At 52.4% G+C, this 25,095-nt stretch overlaps 1 protein-coding gene across 1 annotated transcript in view; it reads left to right on the top strand.

Annotated features, from left to right (window-relative positions):
* Positions 1–4,012: 4,012 nt before the first annotated feature.
* CFAP74 (cilia and flagella associated protein 74) overlaps positions 4,013–25,095 on the top strand; it is a 63,707-nt gene continuing 42,624 nt past the window's right edge. The window contains exons 1-10 of the mRNA XM_034671243.1: positions 4,013–5,248; positions 9,665–9,747; positions 13,216–13,300; positions 13,409–13,555; positions 15,296–15,394; positions 17,098–17,202; positions 22,330–22,503; positions 23,061–23,171; positions 23,554–23,656; positions 24,448–24,605. Of these exons, the coding sequence (XP_034527134.1) occupies positions 9,684–9,747; positions 13,216–13,300; positions 13,409–13,555; positions 15,296–15,394; positions 17,098–17,202; positions 22,330–22,503; positions 23,061–23,171; positions 23,554–23,656; positions 24,448–24,605 (1,046 nt within the window). The 5' untranslated portion in view covers positions 4,013–5,248; positions 9,665–9,683. The remainder of the gene's footprint in view (positions 5,249–9,664; positions 9,748–13,215; positions 13,301–13,408; positions 13,556–15,295; positions 15,395–17,097; positions 17,203–22,329; positions 22,504–23,060; positions 23,172–23,553; positions 23,657–24,447; positions 24,606–25,095) is intronic.

Below are 25,095 nucleotides of genomic sequence, written 5' to 3'. Positions count from 1 at the left end.
CTCAGCAGACGCGGTGAGGCCCATCCACACGGGGAGGGCAGTCCGCTCTCACTCTGTCCCCCGAGTCGGCTGCTCATCTCTCCTGGGGACACCGTCACACCCCCCGAGCTAATGCGTCACCAACCGCAGGGAACCCCACGGCCTGGCAAGCTGACGCACGAACAACGTGTCGCCGCGGCCCAGGGTGCAACGCCCGGCAACACAGTGACCCTGTTTATTTTCTCCACAGTGAGGTCAACAAGGATTCTCTGGAGAAAGCCCTTCCACAGCTGAAATGCCATTTCACGTGGAACTTACTGAAACCAGATGGCGTCTCGGGTGATCTAGAAGACAGAGTGTGTCACCAGATTGCATTCTTAGACACGCGGTCCAGAGCGATGGCGTACAACCTCTTGGCCTACATACAACACGTGAACGGCCGCGGCGAGGCGGCGCTGGAGCACCTGCGGCGGGGGGGGGGGGGGGGTCCGGGGCGCCAAGGGTTCCCTCGCAGGTACTCTCTGCGGGTAGACGCGCACGTCCACGCACACAGCGCAGACTGGTTTTAAGGTGAACATTAGGGGGAAAAAATATATATATATATATGTGTGTGTGTATACACACATATGTATGTATAAATAAATGTATAAATGTATAAATAATGTATAAATAAATAAATAAAATGAACATCAGTAGCAACTACCCAGGTCAAGAAATAAAACCGTGTCAGCACCGCAAAAGCCAACCCATCCCCCCCTTGCCGCGCGAAGACCTCACTCCCCGCAAGACCTGGGACTGGCTGTTGCGATTCTAATTTCCTTGCTTTTCTGTAGGCGTACCACGTGCGTGTGCATTCCTAAACAACATAATTTTCACTGGTTTTTAAACTTCATATAAATGGAGTAATACTGTATATATTCGTTTTTAATTTTTGAGACAACCGCAAGTTTACATAAAAGTTGCAAGTTCAGCACCAAAAATCATTTTTTCCTGAAGCATTTGGGAATAAGTCGCTTCCGTGATGGTTTCCGAGGGAGCCACACTGTGCAAGGAGGTGCCCCCATGTGACCCCAGGATGGCCGTCAAAGTCAGGACAGTCACGTGGAAGTGTCACCACCGATGGCCCTCGGCCCCAGTTAAGCATGTTCTGACAGTTGATCCCATAAAGACACAAAAGCGCAAGGACCCAGTCTGGGATCACGCATTGCACTCCGTGGTCGCTGTGTTCTTTCGTCTCTAGTCCACGGCGTTCCCCAGCCTTTCCTGGGGTTTCATGACTGTGCCTTTGACGGCTGCAGGTGGGTTTGTAGAAAGCTCTTCCGTGTGGGTTTGTCTGATGTTTCCTCAAGATGAGATTCACATTATGCATCCTTGGCAGGAAAGTCACAGAATTTATGCACAACTTTCTGCTCATTCCACCCTGTCAGGTGGCTCACAGTGGCCCATTTGTCACATTACTGCTGACGTTCGCCTTGATCACTTAGTTAAAGGGGTGTCTGCCAATGACTGCAACGGGAAGTTACTTTTTCCCTTCGTAATTTACACATATTTTGTCAGGAGATGCTTTGAAGCTATGTGGCCATGTTATCCCTCTGAGGCTGGAGCTGGGTGGCTCCCACCAGACACCCCCGCCCCCAGCCCACTTGGGCTTTGATGCCCTCCACAGGGCGGCCTCTTCCTACTCAGGCCCTGACACCCCGTCTGGGCCCTGCTTCACCTGCCCCATCTGGGGCCACCTCGGCGTGTGGCTGTCAGTCATTCTGCGTCACCCTGGAGTGCTCCAGAGGAGAGGAATCATGGGGCAGCAGCTACTCTGCTCTTGGTTTCCGGACTTGCTGCTGTTCGTTCCGAGCACTCCCCTTGGGGGGGGGGGTCCTATTATGTCTCCTGATGCCTGCGCGTGTTTTGAGTTGAATTGTATTTCTTTAAGGAGCAGACATCATAGGTTGAAGCCCTAATCCCTAGGATCTCAGAATGTGACCCCATTTGGAAATAGGGTCATTGCGGATGTCATTTGTTAAGATGAGGTCATACAACAGGTGTCCTTATAAACAGGAGGTATTCGGACGTAGATGTGCACACAGAGAGAACATCATATGGGGGTTGGAGTTACCCTCCCACAAGCCAGGGGACTGTTAGAACCTTGGAGAGAGGCCTGGAACAGATGCTAGCCGAGCACTTCAGAGGGAGCATGGCCCTGCCCCCACCTTGCCGGCAGATCCCCAGCCTCTGGAAGTGTGAGAGAATACATTTCCATTGACCTGAGACACCCCGTGTGTCGCACTTGGCGATGGCAGCCCCAGGACACTGACACAACATTGAAGAGCATCTGTAGGGCGCACACCCAGGAGCGGAACCCTGGAGTCAGAGAGAATGGGAAGCAGAGTAATGCCCCCCAAAGGCATCCCTGACCTAATCCTCGGAACCTGGGAATAGGTTAGAAGATGTGGCCGGGGAACGCAGGTTGTTAACCGGGGGTTGAGCTGGGGAGAGTATCCTGGATTACCCAGGTGTGCCCAGTGCAACCACAGGGTCCTCAGAAGTGGAGCAGGGAGGCCAGAGAGAGAGTCAGAGAGCCCCAGGAGAAAGACGGTAACTCACGCTGCCGGCTTTGAAGATGGTAGAATGGGGCCTTGAGCCAAGGATTGTGGGGGACTTCCAGAACCTGGAATCTTCCCTTGGGCCTCCAGAAAGGAATGTAGCCCTGCCCACACCTGGATTTTAACCCAGTGAGACTCATTTCAGAATCTGACCATCAGAATCATAAAGTAATAAATCTGTGGAATCACTGGGTTTGTGGTAACTTGTTACAGCAACAGTGGGAAAGTAATACAGAGTTATATACTTTTTAACTTTCCTTTTTTAAAAAGGATTTTATTTCTTTATTTGAGAGAGAGAGCGCACACGTGAGTGTGCACACATCAGCGGGACTGGGGTGGGGCAAGGGGCAGACTCCCTGCTGAGCAAAGAGTCCCTGATGTGGGAGACTCAGTCCCAGGACCTCAGGATCACAACCTGAGCCAGAGGCAGATGTTAAACCCACTGAGCCACCCAGGTGCCCCAGATTGTGGTCTTAATTTGCATTTCTCTAATTACAAATGAGATTGGGCAATTTTTGTTTGTTTAATACCAATAAATAGTTTATCATCCAAAGCAGGACCCTGTTAAGAGTTCGAGGGAGCACTGCTAATAATGCCGGCAGAGCAGGCATGACTTGGGGCGTGCTGACACACCGGGTGTGTGGCCCCCCACTTACTGGCCGTGTGATTGTTCTTTAGTGTAAAGTGCCTGCTGACGTCATGCCACTTTGCCACAAGGCTGCCCACCTTCTTTGTTGATTTGTGGGTAGTCCATACGTGGTCATGACCGTAGACGTTTTGGGTAATGTGCCGAATTTGTCTTCTGATTTGTAACTTTCCTTTATCTCCAAATGTGCGTGACCGTCTGCCAGCTTTTCCTCTGGTGGCTAATGTATTCAGTGTCCTGTGTAGGAAACCCTGGGGCCGTGAAGCTCCCCACCCCCCACCATCCAGTGCCGCCCAGTGTCGCTCTTCGTGTGTGAGTCTTTAATCCGCGTGGAACCGAGTCCCGGCGGGAAGGCCCAGTTCCTCAGCACGTGACTGAGGCCTTGCCCGCTGGTGACACGTGGACGTCCGCACGCACACACACTCCTGCTGGACTGGGGGGCGGCTAGTGAATCTGCAGGGCGATTTGGAGAGAATCGGCATCCTGACAACACGGAGTCTCCAGTACTTGAGCAGTTATTTACTTATTTATTTATTTTTAGATTATTTATTTATTTATCTGACACAGAGAAAGACAGCCAGCGAGAGGGAACACAAGCAGGGGGAGCGGGAGAGGATGAAGCAGGCTCCCAGCGGAACAGGAAGCCTGATGTGGGGCTCGATCCCAGGACCCGGGACCACGCCCGGAGCCGAAGGCAGACGCTTGACGACTGAGCCACCCAGCCTCCCCTTGAGCATTTATTTATTTATATTGATTTTATTCTTTTTTTGCACTTTTACTGTGGCAAATTGCAATCTCAGAAAGGTAGAGAAGGTGGCGACAAGGACTCACAGGTGCCGTCCCCCTCCAGTGCCTCCCTCTCTGCGCCGCTCTCTGCACCTGCCGCTCCTCGCTTGCAGGTTTGGTTGATGGAGTGTAAAGAAAACCCCAGGTGTGATGTTTTTTACCTGTACTACAGCTGTAACAGGTCAAGACTCACTTTTAGCTAACTGCGAAATCATTATCAACCCCAACAAAATTAACATGAATGTCTTAATAAAATCTAATCCCCATCTGGGTTCACTTTCCCGCATCATCTCAAAAATGTCTTCTGCGGTTGCTCCCCTGAATCGGGATCCAAACAGGACCTCCACTCCGCATGTGGCTCACTTGTCTCTTAAGGCTCCTTTGCTTTAAAGTGGCCTCCCCTTCCCTCTTCGCCACCGCAACATCCATTTGTTGAAGTTTCTGGATCATTTGTTCCATTTACGCATTATTGAGGCCTCCTTTAACATCCCCCAGTGAGGCTCCAGCATTCTCTCCGGAGAGGTCTGCACATCTTTGGTTGTGTCTGTCCTTACGTTCTTCGGATTTATTGACGTAACGGTAAATTCATGGCATCTCTTCCAAACCCCATTTTCCCGTCTGTCCAGATAAATGGCAACATATCTGGTTTTTCTGACAAAACTATATCTAGCGACTTCACTAAACTGTCTCAATAACTTTAATAACGGATATCTGTGTGCCCATTGGGATTTTCTACACACAGTCACGTGATCTGAAAACATTTCCCCTTCTGAGCATCTTTTGTTCCTTTTCACCGGCTCTGGCTGGGAGCCCCGGGCGCTGAGTGGAGGCGGGTTAGCAAACGTCCTTGTTTTGTTCTCAGTCCTGCAGGCGCGCTTTTCAGGGTCAGGAGGACACAGGACATTTCCTGCAAACGGCCTTTCCCACATTCCCGTCTAGTAGAAGATTGCGGAGTCTTTTTAAGAAGCCTAAGCGGGATGTTGAGTTTCATCAATACTTTTTTCCACATTGGTCGAGTTGATCATACAATTCCCTTCCTTTGGTCTGTCACCATGGTGAAGTAAGCTGATTCTAACGCTAAATAAGCCCACGGGGGTCCTGAGGTTTCATCCGGGCCGCTCGGGCTGCCCCACCCTGCATGGTCGCGTCTGTGCTGGCCGGACGTGCCAGCCGCGAGTCGCTCTCCGCTTCCAGCGTCCAGCTTTGCTGACAAAGGTGACCAAGTGAGCTCCGAGAAGTAAGTCAGGGGTGGGCCTTCTGCTCCTGCTTCCCAGAAGCGAACTGCGCCTTGAGAGTTTCCCGGAACGTGGCAGGAGCTCGCTTCGAGGAACATCTCTGACTGTCCATTGAGTTTCTTTTATGCTAATGGGATTCTTAAAGTTTTTTCTTTTCTTCAAACAATTTCGATTAGTACTATTTTTCTAATAACTTGTCCATTATCTAAATTTTCAAGTTTATTGCAATAAGTTGTTGATTGACTTTTTTACTTTTTAATGTTTCATGAGATATTTGTCAGTTTTATAATCTTTTAAAAGTACAAACTTCTGGGGCGCCTGAGTGGCACAGCAGTTAACCATCTGCCTTTGGCTCAGGGCGTGATCCCGGCATTCTGGGATCGAGCCCCACATCAGGCTCCTCCGCTGGGAGCCTGCTTCTTCCTCTCCCACTCCCCCTGCTTGTGTTCCCTCTCTTGCGCTGTCTCTACCTCTGACAAATAAATAAAATCTTAAAAAAAAAATACAAACTTCTGGTTTTCAGGAGCCTCTCTGTCAGGTTTGATTTCGTTGCATGAATTTCTAATCTTCCTAATCTTCTGTCTTCCACTTTCTTTGGGTTTGTTTGGCAGTTCTTTGTGTAACTGCTTGAAATGGTTGTTGAGCACTTCACGGTTAGCCCTTTCCTAACAGACGTAGTGAGGGCCCGGCAGGTGGTCAGACGCTCCTGTCATTAAAACTCAATACCCAGTATTGTATCTTTTCCACGACTGTTTTTCCTTTGACCTGTGAGTTATTTAGAAATATGTTTCTTAGGGGCGCCTGGGGGACTCACTCAGTTAAGCCTCCGACTGTTGATTTCAGCTCAAGTCATGATCTCAGAGTGTGGGATTGAGCCCTGAGTTGGGCTCCATGCTCAGCGGGGAGTCTGCTTGCGATTCCCCAGCTCCCTCTGCCCCTCCGCCTGCCCGTAACTTCACTCTCTCTCTTCCTCGCTCTCTCTCTAAAATAAATAAATCTTTTTTTTTAAAAAAAAAAGTATGTTTCTTAGTAGTTCTCAAAAAGTAGTTCTCCATTTGCTGCTGATTTGGGCTGATGACTTTTGGTCGGAGAACAAGCTTTGTGTGATTGTTTTTATTGAGGAATAACTGACATGCAACGTTGTGTTCATTTCAGATGACAACATAGTGATTTCATATTTATCTACCTTATGAAATCGTTACCATGATAAGTCATGTCACCATCTGTCACTGTACAAGGTCATCTCGACATAATTGACCACATTCCCTACTCTGTCCAAAGCTGTGTACCATTTCCGTCCTTTGAAATGGGTTGAGACCTGCTCCCGGCCCAGGAGATGGCTTTGTAAATGTTCTGTGTTTGCTTTAAGGAAGCACTTAAAATTCCGTGGCGGTCATGTTCCGGGTCTGTGTGTCAGTTCAGTTTGTTAATGATGTTGTCTAAATGTATGTCGTTGATGACTTATTTTATCTGGTTTTGTTACCAGTTCCTGAGGGAGGTGTGTTCAAATTTCCCATCAGAGTTTGTATCTTGACCTTTTCCTTGTTCTGTCCGTCTTTGCTCTGGTTACTTTGTGACTATGTTAGTGAAATGATGGAGCTTTAAAATTGTCGCATCTTCCCGGTGAGCTGAACATCTGGTTAGGATGCTCGTTATTGCTGTTGCTGCTTTTTGCCTAACGTATTTTGTGTGTTTCTAGATAACTCCACCAGCTTCCAATTACGGTTTCCACCCAGTGCATCTTTTTCTGACTTTTAAAATGCAGTCCTTCCATAAGCTTGTGTTTTGGATGTCTCTTAAATAGTGGGCAGTTCGGTTTTTTGGTTATTGTTACTGGTCTTTTTCATCCAACTTAAAAAGAGACTTGTTTTTTCACTTTGGCCATTTAACATATTTATATGCTTGCCTTCATTTAGGTTTTGACCTGAAGATTTCTTATTTTCTAGACAATTCTTCAAGGTTCTGAAGACAACGAAAATACATTTTACTAGCATCTCTGCTTCTTTTTAGTGTGATGCCAGTGCCCTGGACAGCCACACTGCCAAAACCAGAAATGGAAGGTCCAGCTGTGGCTCAAGCATGTTTTAGCAAATCTCTATTTCTGCTTCTGCTTTACCCCCACTTCATAGACACTCAGTTGTGGGGACTTTCACCAGCTGGTGCTACGCACGAAGGGTTTCATGGTTCAAGTTTCTCCCCCCAGAGGGTCAGTCCATGCATCCGCCTGCCCAGGCGATATCATCCTCACGCTACCCAGCTTCTGTTTTGTTCAAACTATGTCTTCTCCCGTTTGCCTTGTCCTTATAGATTCATGTTTTGGAAAAACCGAATCCTTCTGCTGCTGTTATAGTGAGAATTTAAGAGGGATCAGAAGCCACCTGCTAGAACTGCCATTTTTAACTGGACAGTCGAAGTGTTTGTGGTTTAGGGGCACCTGGCTGGCTCAGTGGAGCGGTGACTCTTTTTTCTTTCCTTTTTTTTTTTTTTATCCTTTAGAGAGAGGGAGAGAGAGGGGGTTTGGGGAGCAGCAGAGAGAGAGAGAAAATCTTAAGCTGACTCCATCCCCAGAGCGGAGCCGGACATGGGGCTCGATCTCACAACTCTGAGATCATGATCTGAGCCAAAATGAAGAATCCGAGGCTTAACCAATGGCACCACCCAGGCGTCCCACGACTCTTGATCTCTGGACTGTAAATTCAAGCCCCATGTTGGGTGTAGAGACTACTTAAAAATTAAAGTTTGAAAAAAAGTATACGTTGTTTAATATAGTCGTTTTAAATGAAATTGTGATGTTCCACCTCTTATCAGACAGTCCTTCATTGCGGGGTCAATTAAACTACATTATCATGAGCACATGGAGTTCATGGGCACAAAGCAGAGTAGATTCAACCACTCTGTGAATATCTCCTAAAAGCTCTGCCGTTCACGGACCAGTAGGTTAATAGATTTTTCAAGTGGGAGGAACATCGTTGGCATTTTACAAGATGCCTTAAAATTCTGCCTCTCAGAATTGTAATGCATGATTGTTTCTTTGTAGCATTTAAAAAAAATGGATTACCAGCATTGACTCATTAATGATTTATCCAGGAAACATTATTAGGCTTTGAAAATATTTTTCAGTGAATTATTCTGAAGCAATTGCTAAGTTAAGCAATGAAAAACAAATTCATCTACAATTTTAGCATCTCCTACATAATATCAACATTTAATATCAACATTCCGTAGTAAGTTCTATACAGACAAGCTCCTAACATTCCCAAAATGATAACCAAAGTGTAATGAATATCCTGAAATTTCTTAAGAATTGCTTTTGAGTGGCACATAGGTGGGTCAGTCACTTAAGCATCTGCCTTGGGCTCAGGTCGTGATCCCAGGTCCTGGGATCCAGTCCCGCATCGGGCTCCCCACTGAGCGGGAGAGTCCGCTTCTCTCTCTCTCCCTCTGCCCCTCCCCCGGCTCGTGCTATCTCACAAAGAAATAAAATCTTTAAAAAAAAGAATTGCTTTTGGATTGTCCTGTAACTTATATCACACGCTGTATCATGCACACATCTTAAGTGTTCACTCGGATGAGTTTTGATAATTACAAACACCTATGTAGCCACCGCTCCAAACAAGACCTGGAACATCGTCCACGCACCGTGTTCCTCATGCCCCCACCCCATTCCCTGCCTTTAACCCAGAAACCGCTATCACGGACAATTAGTTTTGCCTGCATTTGGGTTTCCTAGTTCTCTTTGTGTCTGGCTTCCTTCGCCGGACATGATGTTTCTGAAACCCCTCCACACGTTTGTGTGGATCACCTTCGTTCTCTCCTGTTACTGCGCGGCGTTCCGTTCTCACAATGACGGACCCCGGGGTTGTTTCCAGTTGGGGGCTACATGAGTAAGGTTGCTATAAACATTCATGTACAAGATTTTTTTAAGGCCATATTTTCGTTTCTCCTGGGCACATACCTCGAGTAGGATTTCTGGGTCACGCGGTAAGTCTATGGCAGTAACATTTAGCGTTACGCCTCGGTATATGTGTTTTTGCTTTTAGGCCTTCTGTTATGTGCGCAGCAGCATCTCATTGTGGTTTTACTTCACATTTCCCCAGTGAGTGATGCTGCTGCACGCAGCTTCAAAAGCTTATTAGCCGTTTGTGTCTTTTTCCTTGCCATGTCTGTCCTAAAATTTCTGTGCCTTTTCAGTTGGAGTTTGGACTTTATATTGTTGATATTTAGGGACTCTTTATATATTCTGGATATAAGACTGTTGTCAAGCTTATGTGGTGCAAATGCTTTTTCCTAGGCTGTGGCTTACCCATTTTCTTAATGTCTTTTTATAAGAGAAATTGTTAATTCTTATGAAACCCAATATTTATGGTTTTTTAAAACTATGACCTTATTCATCTAAATCTGTAATAATTTTTTTATAGCTAATTTCTGCTTCCCAAGATGGAAGAAGATGCTAGCCTATTCCCTAAGGAGCTTTTGGACAATATCCCGCTTGTGGAAGATGGTAATAAGGTCTTTTCACAAATAACAGGTGTTTCAGCAACAATGAAGATAAATGATGTGCTTCATAGTTTCCCTTAATTCCTTTTCTTCAAAAAGAATTCATCTTTTAAGCTCATATTTTTTTTCTTAAAGAGGGAGCTTATATTTTTCTGTCTTTAGTTGAAAGAAAGATAAATTATGGCTGAGAATCTTGAAAGTGGCAAAACATAGTTTTCTAGTTTCTAACATCTCTATTGAGAAATATGTTGCCATTTTTATCCCAATCCTTTGAATATGACCTTTTTTTTGTTTTCTTTGCCTGAAAGCTGTTAGATTAAAAAAAATCACTGATGATCTCAAATTTTTCAAAGATATGCTTTGATTTGGGCTAGTGCTGGGCATCAGCCAGAACAATCCAACCTGGACTAATTTTCTTGGGCCTCCATTTAACCCCAGCATGGCTCCTTTCTCAGTACCGAAGTGAGGTATAATGAGGCATGGTGATGTGAGGTGAGGTTCTGTGAGGTATTGTGAGGTGAGGCGAGGTGAGGTGAGGTGATCAAGTGAGATGTGTTGAGGTGTGATGTGGCGAGGTGAGGCGTGGTGAGGTATAGTGAGGTGAGGTGAGTTATGGCACGATGAGGTGTGGTGGGGTGAGGTGAGATGTGGTAGAGTGAAGTGAGCTGATGTGAGTTGTGAAGTAAGGAGCGATGAGGAGGGCTGATGTGAGGTGTGGTGAGGTTAGTGAGGTGAGGTGAGATGATATGATGAAGTGTGGTGTGGTATGGTATGGGGATGTGAGCTGAGGTGGTGTGGTGAGGTGAACAGGGTTGGGGTGAAGTGACCTGAGGTGACATGAGGTGAGGTATGTTTTGTGGTGTCGTAAGGGTTGGTGACATTTGGTGAGGTGAGGTGTGGTGAGGTGAGGTGAGGTGAGGTGAGGTGAGGTGAGGTGAGGTGAGGTGTGGTGAGGTGTGGTGAAGTGCAGTTTGATGAGGTAAGGTGTGGTAAGATGAGGTGGGGTATGGTGAGGTCAGGTGAAGTCAGATAATGCTGAGTTGAGGTGTGGTATGGTGAGGTGAGGTGAGGTGAGGTGAGGTGAGGTGAGGTGAGGTGTATGATGAGGTAAGGTGAAGTATGGTGAGTTGAGGTGTGGTGAGGTGAAGTGAAGTAAGTGAGATGAGGTGAGGTGAGGTGTGGTGTGGTGATGTGAAGTGAGGTGTGGTGAAGTGAGTGAGGTGTGATGATGTGAAGTAAGGTTTGGTGAGATGAGGTGTGGTGAGGCGGGGTATGGTGAGGTGAGGTATGATGTGGTGTGGTTTATGGTGTTGTGAGACGTGGTGAGGTGAGGTGAGGTATGGCGAAGTATGTTGAGGTGAGGTATCATGTGGTATGTTGAGGTGAAGTGAGGTATGGTGAGGTGTGGTGTCGTAAAGTGAGGTAAGGCATGATGAGATGGGTGAGGTGTGGTGAGGTAAGATGAGGTGAGATGTGGTGAAGTGAGGTGAAATGAGAGGTGAGGTGTGATGAGGTTTAGTGAGATGAGGTCAGGTGAGGTGAAGTGTGGTGTGGTGAAGTGAGGTAAGATGTGGTGAGGTGAGGTAAGATGAGGTGTGGAATGGTGTGGTATGGTGAGGTAAGGTGAGATGAGGTGTGGTGTGATGTGGTGTGGTTTGTGGTATTGTGAGGTTTGTTGAGGTGAGGTGTGGTGAGGGAAGGTAAGTGAAGTGTGGTGAGTAGAGGTAAGGTGTGGTGCGGTAAAGTGAGGTGAGGTGATATGAGGTGAGATGAGATGAATTGAAGCGAGTTGATGTGAGGTAAGGTGAGTTGAGGTGATGTGAGGTGAGTTGAGGTGAGATTAGGTGAGGTGAGGTGAGGTATGGTGAGGTGTGGTGTGAGGTGAGGTGTGGTGAGGTGAGATGAGGTGTGAGATGAGGTGAGGTGAGTTGAGGTAAGATTAGGTGAGGTATGGTGAGGTGACGTGTGGTCTGGTGAGGTGAGGTGTGGTACGGTGAGGTGTGGTGAAATGTGCTAGGGTGAAGTGAAGTGATGTGAGATATGGTGTGGTGAGGTAAGGCATTGTGAGATGAGGTAGGTTGTGTGGTGAGGTGAGGTAAGGTGTGGCGAGATGAAGTGAGGTGAGATTAGATGAGGTGTGGTGCGGTGAAGTGAAGTTAGGTGAGGTGAGATGAGGTGAGGTGTGGTGATGTGAGGTGAGGTAAGTTGAGGTGAGATTAGGTGAGGTATGGTGAGGTGAGGTGTAGTGATGTGAAGTTTGGTGAGGTGAGGTGTGGTGTGAGATGAGGTGTGGTGAGGTGAGGTGAGGTGAGATGAGGTAAGGCAAATTGAGGTGAGATTAGGTGAGGTATGGTGAGGTGATGTGTGATCTGATGAGGTGAGGTGTGGTGCAATGAGGTGTGGTGAGATGTGCTAGGGTGAAGTGAAGTGATGTGAGGTAAGGTGTGGTGAGATGAGGTAGGTTGTGTGGTGAGGTGAGGTAAGGTGTGGGGAGATGAAGTGAGGTGAGATTAGGTGAGGTGTGGTGAGATGAGGTGAAGCGTGGTGAAGTGTGGTAAGATGAGGTGAGGTGAGGTGAGATGAGGTGAGGTAAAGTGAGTTGAGGTGAGATTAGGTGAGGTTTAGTGAAGTGAGGTAAGGTGTGGTGATATGAGGTAAGGTATGGTGAGGTGAGGTGAGATGAGATGAGGTGAGATTAGGTGAGGTAAGGTGAGGTATGGTGGGGTGTGGTGAGGTAAATCAGTGCCCACCTTTCCATCTTCTAAAATTGCATAGGGTTTTCTTGTCCACTCTCTTTACCGTATTTCTTGTGATTTGCATTGATTCCTTTTTTAATTCCTTTCCAGTAATTTTCACTGAGGTTTAATGAAGGAGTGGCATCATATGCTGTTGGATAGTTCCATTGACCATGTTTTGCTGGAAGTCTACAGAGAGTCTCTAAGACAAAATTTCTCAAACTTTTCTGTCAGAGAAACTCTTTACAAATTCATAAAAATTCTTGAAGACCCAGAGCTTTTATGTTGATTATATCTTAGTATATACTGTATTAAATATTAAAGTGGAAAATTTTTTGTTTTTATTCACTTAAATTAGCAAAACTGAACCTATTATATGTAACAGAAAGAATCTGGTTTATCAGAAGAAAGTTGGATTCTCATATCTGCATCTGTTTGTTGTGATATTATGTATCGTAGCCTTTTGGAAAACTCCACTATACACTTAAGAAATGAGAGTGAAAAAGACAAATGATGTTTTAGTATTATTAGGAAAATAGTTTTTGATTTTGCAGACATTCTGAAAGGGTTTTAGGCACTCCCACCAGGATTCCCTGGGCCACACTTTGAGAACCATTGTTCTAAGACACCATCAGCATTGTTGCCTATCAGTGTGAGCTTGTCTAGATTTATACCAGTGCTTCAGACTTGAATGTCTATATCTGCTTTTTGTTTTTTTCTCTTGCCTTGATTTCTAGAAAGAGACGAACTAGAAAATCCAGAGTTTGAGGTTGAATTTCTTCCTCCAGAAGCTGGAAACAGTGCTGACTCGGGATGCCTCTGGTAATTAATCTGGGTGGGCAGCTTGCTTCTTCCCACCCCAACCTGGGCATCCTCTGCAGAAAGGTGGAGCTGGGCTGCGAAGGCAGTTGGTGTCCTTTCTACATTAAGCCCAGAGAAAGAGCACAACACTGATGCTGATATAAGTAAGAAGAAAACAGCCATCCCAGATCGACTCCAGGCATGCCACCTGCGAAAGACCTTGAGCCACCTAGAGAAGCTGCGCGAAGAGAAAGAGCTTTTCATTCAGAAAACCAGGTGAGGGGCGCCTGGGTGGCTCCGTTAGTTAAGCTTCTGACGGGCTGAGGTCATGATCTCGGGGTCCTGGGATCAGTTCTCACGCTGGCCCAGGGACCTGCCCGCCACCTGCTCCCTGGTCACCTGCTTAGTGCTCGGTGGGAGTCAGCTTCTTCCTCTCCCTCTGGCCCTCCCCCCACCCTTCCCCTTATTCTCTCTCTCTCTCAAATAAATTTAAAAAGAAGAGAAAACCAAGTTAGTGGTGAGCGGTGTGGGTGGTGGTCGGAGCCAGGGAGGAGCAACGGTGAGCGCCACACGTGGAGGTGGGCGTGGTATGTGGTAGGCGTGGCGAGTAGTGATGGGCGGGGCCGGAGGGCAAGAGCTGTGATGGGCCGGGGAGAGCGGTGGGTGGGGCGGAATGGTGGGTGGGATGAGTAGCAGTGGGAGGGAGCTGTGGTGGGCGGGGCAGGGTGGCAATGGGCTGGGTGAGCGGCGGCTGGAGCGAAGGACGGTGGGCGGAGAGAGCTGGGGGCGGTGAGTGGTGGGCGTAGTGGGTGTGGCAAGTGGTGATGGGGGCTGTGGGGAGGGAACTGTGGTGGGCGTGGCAAGCAGCGGACGAGGCAGGACGGTGGGCGGGGTGAGCGGCAGTGGGCGGGACGACCCTTGTTAACAGGAGGCCTTGGCCCGGCCAGTCCTCTGACCCTGCTGGACGCACAGGCCCCGGAGCTGGGCCTTGGCCATCCTTAATGGACAGAATTCCTCCTGCCTTCTGGGCTGTCGCGTAAAGCGAGCAGAAGGTGTCCTCTTTGTTCCTGCTGGGCCGGCCTGGCTGGTGCCCCGTCTGTGTGGGGCTTGCCCTCAGATGGGCCAGTCCTGCCCCTACAGGCGCCTCAGGCTCCATCAGCGCTAAGACTGATTCAGCGTGCTTCCCAAATGTCTGTGAAGAAAAGTTCAAACATACAGAAAGTCGAGAACTTTTGGAAATGGTTATAGCTATCACCCGTACACCACTGTTAACCTTTTCCTGTCATTTCTCTCTCTTTCTGTGCCTTTATGTGATTTCTTTTTGCTAAGTTGTTTGCAGGCGAATTGCAGAAATCGCAATACTTTACTCCTAAATACTAAAAATACAAAAACTTCCTTGTCCAGAACCTTGGCTCAGTTACTTCCCGTAAGGAAGCGGACATCTCCCTACCACCACTGCATACCCGTCCATATGGCAGTTCCCGGCGTGTCCTCCAGACGTCGTATAGAGCTAGCTTGGTTCTGCTGTTTTAATTACAGGAGCTAGAGTTTCAAATCGGGATTCAATCCAGGTCCACACATTGGGTGGTTGTCCTGTTGGGTCTGTGAGTTCTAGAACACTGGGGAGGGGCTACAGCTGTGCGCCCTGTGTACATCGCTCCTAGGCCTCTCCCCCGTGCCCTTGACACACCTGAGGTCAGTCATTTGTACTGGTTCATATTAATTCTCATTTTGGCTGAGGCCACGCAGGTGGCTTTCAGAAAGCAGATGTCCAAGGCCCTGATCATGCAGCTTGACTGTGTGAGAAATCCCTGGAAAGATGATGTCACCTCAGCCTCTGGCCTGGGTCAGGGGAGCTGGAGGGAAATGCCAACATGGTCTCTGAGGGCGTGGACCTCGCCCTGCCCTGAGCCCCACTGTCCTTTTCTGAAGACGGGTAACAGAGGCACCTGGGGGGAGCATGCAGAGAGACCGGATTCCAGAGACCCATTCATCCAGATTCTGGCTTACTTTCAGAGGAGAGCTGCGCGCTTGCCGCCAGAGGATGGATCTCATCACCAAACAGCAAGCGAGCGTGGCGGCCGAGGTGGCTGCGGGAAGAGAGGCCAACAACACGTAAGTCATGCGCGCTGGGCGCCGAGGGAGGCAGGCGGTCGGGGCTCACCCGTGCAGTGCAACAGAGCGGCATCTAGTCCCACCCAAACTACGGTCTATACTAACACCTACGGCCTTTAGGTACACGAGGAAGCAGGCTAGCTGCCTTCCTGCGTGGGAAACACACACAACCCAAAATGGAAACAAAGAAACTGATGATCACAGGGACAAGAAAGCTGACGGCCGTGAGGTCAAAGGGGGTGATCGCTTTGAGACAGATGGCCAGGGAAGCCTCCTGAGAAGTTACCTCCAGGCTAGGACCTGAGTGACGAAAACAACTTGCCTGCAGTGACCAGGAAAGAACATTCTGGGGGGTGAGGATGTGCAAAGACCCAGGGGTGCCCAGACAGAGGGGCCTCTCTGTGGGGACAGTGCAGGGATACCAGTGGGCTTAGGGGAAGAAATGTCAGGCCTGGCTTTGCCTTGAACCACCAGCCAGGTGGTGCCTCTACCAAAACTAGGGGGCAGGGCAGGGCAGGCTTGGGGGTCAGATGCCTGCATGGCTACTGCACGGACACACCAGCTGGGAGCTCCCCATGCACGCAGGGCTGGCGTCCACAGATGCACGCTGAGATCCCCCCGTGAGCCAGATGGTGTCCACGCGCTTCAGCCCTGTAATTTTACAGCAGCCCTTGGAGGGACTTCGGGACACTGAGTGACCTGCCCAAGGTCACCGTGCTGAGAAGGGACGCAGTGGGACTCTGGTCCTGGTGCTCGGAGCTGGAGTCGGAATGCAGCTGCTCCACTGGCTGCCAGGAGAGGGAAGATGCCAGCCACAGAGGCGCACGCCGGGCCCCACTGGCCCCAGGAGGGCAGAGGGGCTCCTGGCCACTGGAGGCTGGAGTCCTGAGGGCCACAGGACAGACAGGACCAGGAGCCAGATAGTGTTCATGAAGCCTGCAGCCCAGGCCCCCACAGGAAGAGAGAGGCTCTTTTGTAGGATTTTGAAATCCCCCTGATTCGATGGGACCCAGCAGGTAGGGTGTCTCGAAATGGTGGCCAGACTGACCAGCTGCTCGACACCCACTCCCCAAGCATACGTGTCTGGGGTCCTGATCCATAGTATCCACACAGGCGGGTCCTGTGGTCAGTGTCATCCTAGGCTGTCCACGCAGGGCAGCCCCACCGGCCACCCCATTCATCCCAGCATCCCCATCTTTATCTCGGACCACACCTGGGCGTTAGGATGACTGGGTAGTGTACTGGCCAGCCCCAACTCCAGGACGCAAGAGGGGAACAACGTGAGATGCAGAGTGGGCTCAGAACCTAGAGAGTCTCCCGCTGGCTTTTCAGCCGCCTGGCTGCTTGCAGTCGTGGGGCAAGTGTGCTGGGTCCTTCCTGGATCTCGATGGGCCTGCAGCGCCAACAGGCTGGAGCCAGGGGAACCAGCTCCCCGACTCTGGGAGGGAAGTGGGCAGTGGCGTGACCAGGGAGGGTTGTCTAGCGAGTTCTATGGCCGTCCAAGCAGCCAGCAGTGGGCCTAGGACATCAGACCCGTTGCCGCCCTGCTGGCTGGTTTGGACAGATTTCTCTCAGGAAAATGAAGAAGCCAGGGGAAGGTGGCCCTGGGAGGGCCCCTGAGTGGCGGCTGCAGGGGGCTCTCTCGGGGCCAGGCTGACGCTGCCCCCCACCTCCCTTGCTCCCCTGCCCCTGTGCCGCAGCAGTGCAGCTGTGGGCCGCCTCCAGGCGGTGTCCAGACGCCTGTGCACGGAGCTGGACAACGAGAGAGACCTGCAGTCGAAAACCAAGGCGCTGCTGCAGAAGAGCCAGTGAGTCGGGGGGCGGGACGGGCCCTTCCTGCGGCGGCGGGACACTGCCCTTGAAACTGTGCGTGCTTGACCTTGAAGCTGCCAAGAAAGTGGAAGGAGCTCGTGAAATGAAATCATTGAAAGGCTAAGACTTCACCTGTTTTAAATGTCTTACACTTTCTCCATGTTTGCTTACATTTTTAAGAACTATGAAATCTGCTCTTTTCCTTTTTCCCCTTTCTTGCTTTGTGCTTCCGAAGAACTGCCAACACCATTTTTAGAAAGTGTTTCAGGGGTGCCTGGGTGGCTCAGTCAGCTAAACATCCAACTCTTTTTTTTTTTTTTTAAGATTTTATTTATTTGACAGAGAGAGAGAATGAGCAGGGGGAGCGGCAGGCAGAGGGAGAAGCAGGCTCCTCACTGAGCAGGGAGCCCAATGCGGGACTCGATCTCAGGACCCTGGGATCCTGACCTGAACTGAAGGCAGGCACTTCACCAGCTGAGCCACCCAGGCATCCCTAAATGTCCAATTCCTGATTTCGGCTCAGGTCATGATCTCAGGGTCGAGTTGGAGCCCCGCCTCAAGCTCTACGCTCAATGGGGAATCTGCTTGAGATTCTCTCTCCCTCTCCTTCCACCCCTTCCTGCTCGCACTCTTTCTCTCTTTAAAAAAAAATTTTTTTTAAGTGTTTCACAACCTTTGTAAAAGCATGCCCCAGAAAAGAGACTGTTGCATCGTCTTCACTATTTTGCAGACCAGGTGGTAAACATCAGCATTGCCTCCAGCTAGTTGAAGCAAGAAAGGGATTTAGGAGGGGGTCAGATCCCTCGTGTCCCTCAGGTCCTGCTCCCCCCGCACAGTGGCCCCATCCCCCAGGCGCTGGCCCGGTGGCCTCTGGGAAACACGCAGGAGGGCCCAGAGAGGACTGGGACGGGGCATTGGCCACAGGCCACCCCTCTGCTGGAAGAACCACAGCTGCCTAACCCCCCATGGCAAGTCTGGGGGCCAGGAATCAGTCTATAAGCCATCCTTCCCGTAAGGTACACACATTCCAGTCTGACCCCCTGACTCCTGCGGGCGAAAGCACAGCACCCTCCCCATCATCCAGTGAGAAGGGGGGGGGAGAGAAAGTGGCCGGGATGGTGGGTCCATCCGTGAGCAAGCCAGGAGGGATGACCAGCATTTACGTGGCCCTTGCTAGACGGTTGGCCTGAGGCTGGGCTCATCAACCAGCACACAGCTGGGCAGTGGTCTTTACCAGAGCCGCCAAAACACTGGAGGTCCCTGGCTTGTCAGATTCCCAGATGCTTCCGTGTTCTTGTGTGTAGCGGGGTCCAGGGCACCAATGTACTTGCGTGTAGCGGGAACCCGGTGCGCCCGTGTTCTTGCGTGTAGCGGGAACCCGGCACACCCGTGTTCTTGTGTGTAGCGGGAACCCAGCGCATCCATGTTCTTGTGTGTAGCAGGGTTTGGTGCACCCGTGTTCTTGCGTGTAGCGGGAACCCAGCGCACCCGTGTTCTTGTGTGTAGCGGGGTCCGGTGCACCCGTGTTCTTGTGTGTAGCGGGAACCCAGCGCATCCATGTTCTTGTGTGTAGCAGGGTTTGGTGCACCCGTGTTCTTGCGTGTAGCGGGAACCCAGCGCACCCGTGTTCTTGTGTGTAGCGGGGTCCGGTGCACCCGTGTTCTTGTGTATAGCGGGAACCCGGTGCATCCGTGTTCTTGTGTGTAGCGGGAACCTGGTGCATCCGTGTTCTTGTGTGTAGCGGGGTTTGGTGCATCCGTGTTCTTGTGTGTAGCGGGAACCCAGCGCATCCATGTTCTTGTGTGTAGCAGGGTTTGGTGCATCCGTGTTCTTGTGTGTAGCGGGAACCCAGCGCATCCATGTTCTTGTGTGTAGTGGGAACCCGGCGCATCCGTGTTCTTGTGTGTAGCGGGGTTTGGTGCATCCATGTTCTTGTGTGTAGCGGGATCCAGGGCATCCATGTTCTTGTGTGTAACGGGAACCCGGCGCATCCGTGTTCTTGTGTGTAACGGGAACCCAGCGCATCCGTGTTCTTGTGTGTAGTGGGAACCCAGTGCATCCATGTTCTTGTGTGTAGCGGGGTTTGGCGCATCTGTGTTCTTGTGTGTAGCAGGAACCCAGCGCATCCATGTTCTTCTGTGTAGCGGGAACCCGGCGCATCCGTGTTCTTGTGTGTAGAGGGGTTTGGTGCATCCATGTTCTTGTGTGTAGCGGGAACCCGGAGCATCCGTGTTCTTGTGTGTAACGGGAACCCGGCGCATCCGTGTTCTTGTGTGTAGCAGGGTTTGGTGCATCCATGTTCTTGTGTGTAGCAGGAACCCGGCGCATCCATGTTCTTGTGTGTAGTGGGAACCCAGTGCATCCATGTTCTTGTGTGTAGCGGGGTTTGGTGCATCCGTGTTCTTGTGTGTAGCAGGAACCCGGTGTATCCGTGTTCTTGTGTGTAGCGGGGACCTAGTGCATCCGTGTTCCTGTGTGTAGCGGGGTTTGGTGCATCTGTGTTCTTGTGTGTAACGGGAACCCAGCGCATCCATGTTCTTGTGTGTAGCGGGGTTTGGTGCATCTGTGTTCTTGTGTGTAACGGGAACCCAGCCCATCCATGTTCTTGTGTGTAGCAGGAACCCAGTGCATCCATGTTCTTGTGTGTAGCGAGAACCCGGCGCATCCGTGTTCTTGTGTGTAGCGGGAACCCGGCGCATCCGTGTTCTTGTGTGTAGCGGGAACCCAGTGCATCCAAGTTCTTGTGTGTAGCGGGAACCCGGCGCATCCGTGTTCTTGTGTATAGCGGGGTTTGGTGCATCCATGTTCTTGTGTGTAGCGGGAACCTGGTACATCCACAGGTGAACATGACAAGCATTACTCAGCCTTCCTAGACGGTCAGGAACCTGGGAGCAGTGTAGCTGAGGGGTTCTGACTCAAGGTCTCCCATGAGGATGTCAGCCAAGGCAGCAGCATCTGAAGGTTCACTGGGCTGGATGGGGGATCAGCTTCAAAGCTCACTCACTTCTCCCCAACATGGGCCTCTCCCTAGGGCTGCGCATCACAAGGCACTGAGCCCCCCGGGGCGAGCCAGTGTGGAGGGAGAGGGGCAGTAGCAAAGCAAAACCCCCTGTATCATCTCAGAAGTGACATACCATCACTTCTGTCACATCTGGATCAACCGTGAGATCCGGCGGGTGTGGGTTGCCCAGTGGTGTCCATTCAGGAGGCAGGGTCACAGCTATCATCTTGGGAACTGGTCGCCTCGTCCTGAGTCTCGAGTTGCCTTTCTCCGGCAAACCCAGCTGCTGTGCCCGTGCGGCGCCTGGCAAGTGATGGATTGAGTGTTCACCCCACCTCAGCACTTTCGTCTCTAAAAGTATGTTATCATGCGGAAGCCACAGTGATGCGTGGTGAGCCGAGCACTGTGCCTCCTCAGAGAATCGCAGCAGTGACAAGGACACAGGTGAAGAAGGAAGCCCTGTGTCCAGCAGATGTGACCGTTCCCAAGGGCACAGATCCCTGCGCCCGCCCCAGTGGAAGACATCTGGGTCCTGAAGGGCGTGTGCCAGCCAGCAGCCTGGCTGCTCTCCGCTGCGGGCTGACTGGGCGCTCAGCGAGGGGGCCGAGTCTGTGTGGCTAGCTGGCCCACCTCACTGACAGCAGCATTCTCTCAAGCGGGGTCCCAATGTCCTCACGCTCTGGGCCCATTCTGAGAAGTCTAGCCGCTTGGCACCTCCCTAAGCCATGCCGCCAACCTCCGGGCCGCCAGCCACACCACCAGTGCTGCTGGGCATCTCTGCGGACCGGCGACTCCACAGGCGGTCCCTCGGGGGGCCTGACCCGCCAGGTGCACCTTCTTGTGCCTTCGGGCCCTCCTGTGTCACTGACCGTGTGCTGGGCAGAGCCTTCCGTGAGCTGGCGACTCCGAGGAGGGGTGTGGGAGGGGCGGGCCTCCCCGGGGCTCTCGTGCACACTGGGGTGCTGGCGGGACACCTGAATTTGTGGCTCAGGGACAGGTAGTGGCACTCACTTATTCATGCAACAGACAGTTGAGAACCTGCTACGTGCCAAACACTGTCTAAGCATTTAGGGTTCGTCAGCGATTAGAGCAAACGAAAAGCTGCACCCAGGGAGCCTGTGTCTGTGGTGATGGGAGACAGACGATGAGCCACACGTGAGGTTCATGACAGGTGGCCCACGTCATGTGGTCGCCGCGTCCCTGGACTCGAGCTTCCGTCTCACCGGGGTCCCGCAGCACAGACAGGACAGTCATGGGGGAGGGGTGCAGGCAGGGCTTTGCTCAAACAGCAGGCTCCAGGCAGCTTCCCAGTCAGCCCCCAAGGCAGGGGTGTGGCGCTGCAGGGGTGGGGGTGGCAGCCTGAGAGCTGTAGCGTTCCTTCCCACGCTGCACGGACAGAATGCACGTACCTCATGTTCCAAGGTCGGGCGCCTGCACAGACCTCACAGGGCTAAAACCAAGCAGCCAGCAGGGCTGTCTTCTTTTCTAGAGAGACTTCTTTCCTGCCTCTTCCAGCTGCTAGAGGCGCGCGCCTTCCTGAGCTTGCCCCGCCTCCCCCCCTCCAGCCTCGTCTCTGGCCCTCTGACCTTCCTTCCACTGTCACATGTCTCTGACCACACCGGTTATTCGGAGAAAGTGAGACCTTAGTAAGACCCCCATCTTTTTCAGGCCGAGGGACCCCATCATCAATCAACCACCCCCCTTTCCCCTCCACGCCCTGTGCTGCCCTGGGCCCTGTCTCTGGCTGCAGGGTCCCAGTGCCACAGGGGCCCCCTTCAACGGCAGCGTCTCCCACCTGTGTCCCTGGCCTGCTTCAGAGTGGCACACCCGTCCTCCGGCCAGGTGGGGGCAGGTGCATGTGAGTGTCCGTGAGCACTCAGGAAGTGGAGATCCAGGTTCAAGCAGGGCAGGGGCTGATGGTTCTGAGGTGAAGAGGGAGCCTCGTTCTCCAGCAACTGCAGGCCCAGAGGGCTCCCAGGAGGAGGAGCTGACCTTCCGTGGTGTTTGTCGAAACTGGATGTCCAGGCCCTCCCAGACCCCTGGAGTGGACACTCCATGGAGGGCATGGCCCCAGGTCTCCAACACCTTCGCCATCATAAACAAAAGTGCCTTTTGTTTGAAGGAGCACCATGTGGCATATTGCGATCCAGGAGAGACAGCTCGAGGACCTCCAAAAGTCTGCCCAGGACCAGGCGGTGGCTGGCAGGAAGTGCCTCCGGGCGCGAGCGGCCAAGCAGCTCCTCAGGGAGGAGGAGGCCTTGGAGAAGGCTGAGCGGAACCGGCTGCTGAGGGTCAGGTACGTGGCAGGGACCTGCCGGGTGGGGGGTCCGCCTGAGACCCACCCGTGCCCCACACCCTCAGTGCCACCCCTCCCTCTCCTTGACCTTACGTCCACTTTTCCTTCCCATTCCTGCTCTGGCTGCCCCAGAGGCTCAGTGCCCGCACTTCCCCGGGGGACAGCTCCCACCAGGGGTCTCCTGTTCGGCGGCTCCTGAGCAGAGCAGAGTGGCACCACCCCACTGTGAGGGGAACACCCACTCCTGCTCCCCTGGTGCGGCCCCATCTCCTGACCTCTCATTCCCAAGGTCCCGCTACCTTCCCCTCCCCACCCCAGCCAATCCACTGCCAGACTTCTCTGCTGGTTCTGTGGGAGCCAGGTCCCTGGTCACTCTCGGGGTCCTCACCCTCTCCTCCCCACCAGCTTGGTCCCGGTCCTGCCTGTGGCGCCCACTCCATCCCGTGTCCCACTCCTGGCCAGCCTGGCTCTTAGGGACACCTGTTCCCCAGGTGGCCACGGCCCCTCCAGAGCCGACGCTCATGAGCGTCCATCCCCACTGCCCCCTGCCTCTGCAGGAAGTCCATGCACCTCCAGAAGGAGCGCGGGCTCCGGCACCAGAAGCTGGTGGAAGACGCCCAGAGGAACCACAGGATCGCGGTAAAGTTCCTGAAGACTTCCCTGAGAAGGTAATGTCTCACACCCCTTCCGTCGGTACCCTGGAGGAGAGACACAGAATGGATCCTTTGTTGTTGTCTTAAAATTCCCCGATTTTATTGTTAAATCATCACCTTCCTGTCAAAAAATAATCAAACTGTATTTTTAGTTTTGAGCTGATTGCCTTTGTCAGAAGAGGACCTACCATAGAGGGCAGGAGCCTCCAGGCCAGGGAAGCGTGTTTCAACGTTTCTTTGTAACAGTCGGTCCACACAGCTCGTCACGTGTACCTATCAAGTCACCACATTCTGTTATTCCGTGGCCGACACGACCTGCCCCCAGGCTCCTTCTAGTTCTGTGCTCGCGCGTGACGATGACCTTGGTACTTCCGGTGAAAAATGCACCTTCCTCCAGAGTTCGCGAGCAGGAGAGGCAGGAGGAGATGAAGTCGCGGGCGCACATGAAGAGGCGCATGGACGCGGTGCTGGCCCTGAAGAACAGCATCACCGCCAACAGGGTAGGCGCCCCGGCTCATGGCCGTCAGCGACCCCTGCCCGGGGGGCACACTGTGATCCTGGAGGGACGGCATGAGAGCCTCCTGACACCCTTAGGGCCCTGTGCAATCCTCCAGGAGCCTGTCCAGGCAGGCGTGTGTCCTTCCAGGCAGGGGTCCACACCTGCACACCGCTTAGCCTGAATCCCTGCTCCTCTGGACGGGAGTCCCGTGTCCTCAGACTCAGCACTCAGTCGCTCCCCCAAGGATCTGCTGCCTGCGGGTCTGTGCTGGCACTAGTCAGGTGCCTAGCCGGGCGGGAAGAAAGCGCACAGACCTGTCCTCATGGGCAGGTCCATGGGAGGAGTGATGACAAGGCTCCAGGAGGACCAGGGTTTGGTGAGGCCGTGGGCAGGGGTCTAGGATCTTGCTGGAGGAAGTGACACCCCCCTGGGACCTGGGGTGTGGCAGTTAGGCCTGGAAAATGGAGAGGGGAAGAAGGGGAACAGCATTTGCAAAGGCTCAGAGGCAAGGAGAGCAGGCCTCTTGGAGGAAAGCCCAGCGTGGCCAAGAAACAGCCAGGGGGCAGAGGCCAGCGGCCAGTCATGCGGAGCCACGGAAGACAGTGCACTCAGGTTGTGGGAAGCCCCTGAGGATCTTAAGGAGGGTGGGTCAGCAGGTGAGGGGGTAGGGCTCTGCAAGCATCTCTTCAGACGTCTCAGAGCTGATGTAACGTCACCCGAGCGCTAGAAAGTTCTGGTGTGTGTGCGCATGCATGTGCCAACGCCACACCCTCACTGCTTTCTGTTCCCAAGGAAACACTCCGGAAATTTCAAGCATGGGGCCAAGCCAAGGCAGAGCTGGCTGAGCAGAAGGCCCAAGCCAAGAAGGACATGATTCTGGCCCAAGGTGGGGACGCCTTCAAGTACGTTGTCCATCAACGCCGGTGCCAGGAGCTGGAAGCCCAGAACCGGTGAGTGCGAGGTGGCGCTCCAGGGTTCAGGTCCCTGCGCCCTGGGAGGTGTGGCCATCACGGTTAGCCAAGCTGCCTCCCTCCCTGGGGTTCCCCCTCAAATGGGGGCTCCAGCCGTCCCTCCACACCCTGCTATCCACACCCCAGCAGGTGGGGCCTCCCCTGGGCCTCAGAGCACAGACCCTTCCTGCCCTGTCCCCCCTAGCGCAGCCCCACTCAGGCTCCTGGCCTGCTTTCCTGGTTTCTCAGGAGCTGCGCTGAGGCCCCAGCATGGCTCACTCTCTCTGTCTCTGGGCAATCCGGGACCCTCCAGCCTGGGCTCACCCTCATGGGCTCTGCTTTCTGATTTCCTCCAAATGGGCTCTCGGTGCCGCGAGCTGCTGTGAGCCCCCTCCCCGGGGTCCGGCATCCCCGTCGTTCACCCTGAGACCCCCTTAGCCTGCAGGGTCCCTCTACTTTGCCCCCCAGGCTGCACCCCGCCCTGCCTCCT

The sequence above is a fragment of the Ailuropoda melanoleuca genome, chromosome 11, assembly GCF_002007445.2.
Source record: "Ailuropoda melanoleuca isolate Jingjing chromosome 11, ASM200744v2, whole genome shotgun sequence".
Taxonomy (NCBI): Eukaryota; Metazoa; Chordata; class Mammalia; order Carnivora; family Ursidae; genus Ailuropoda; species Ailuropoda melanoleuca.
This window is presented reverse-complemented; position numbering and strand designations above follow the sequence as displayed.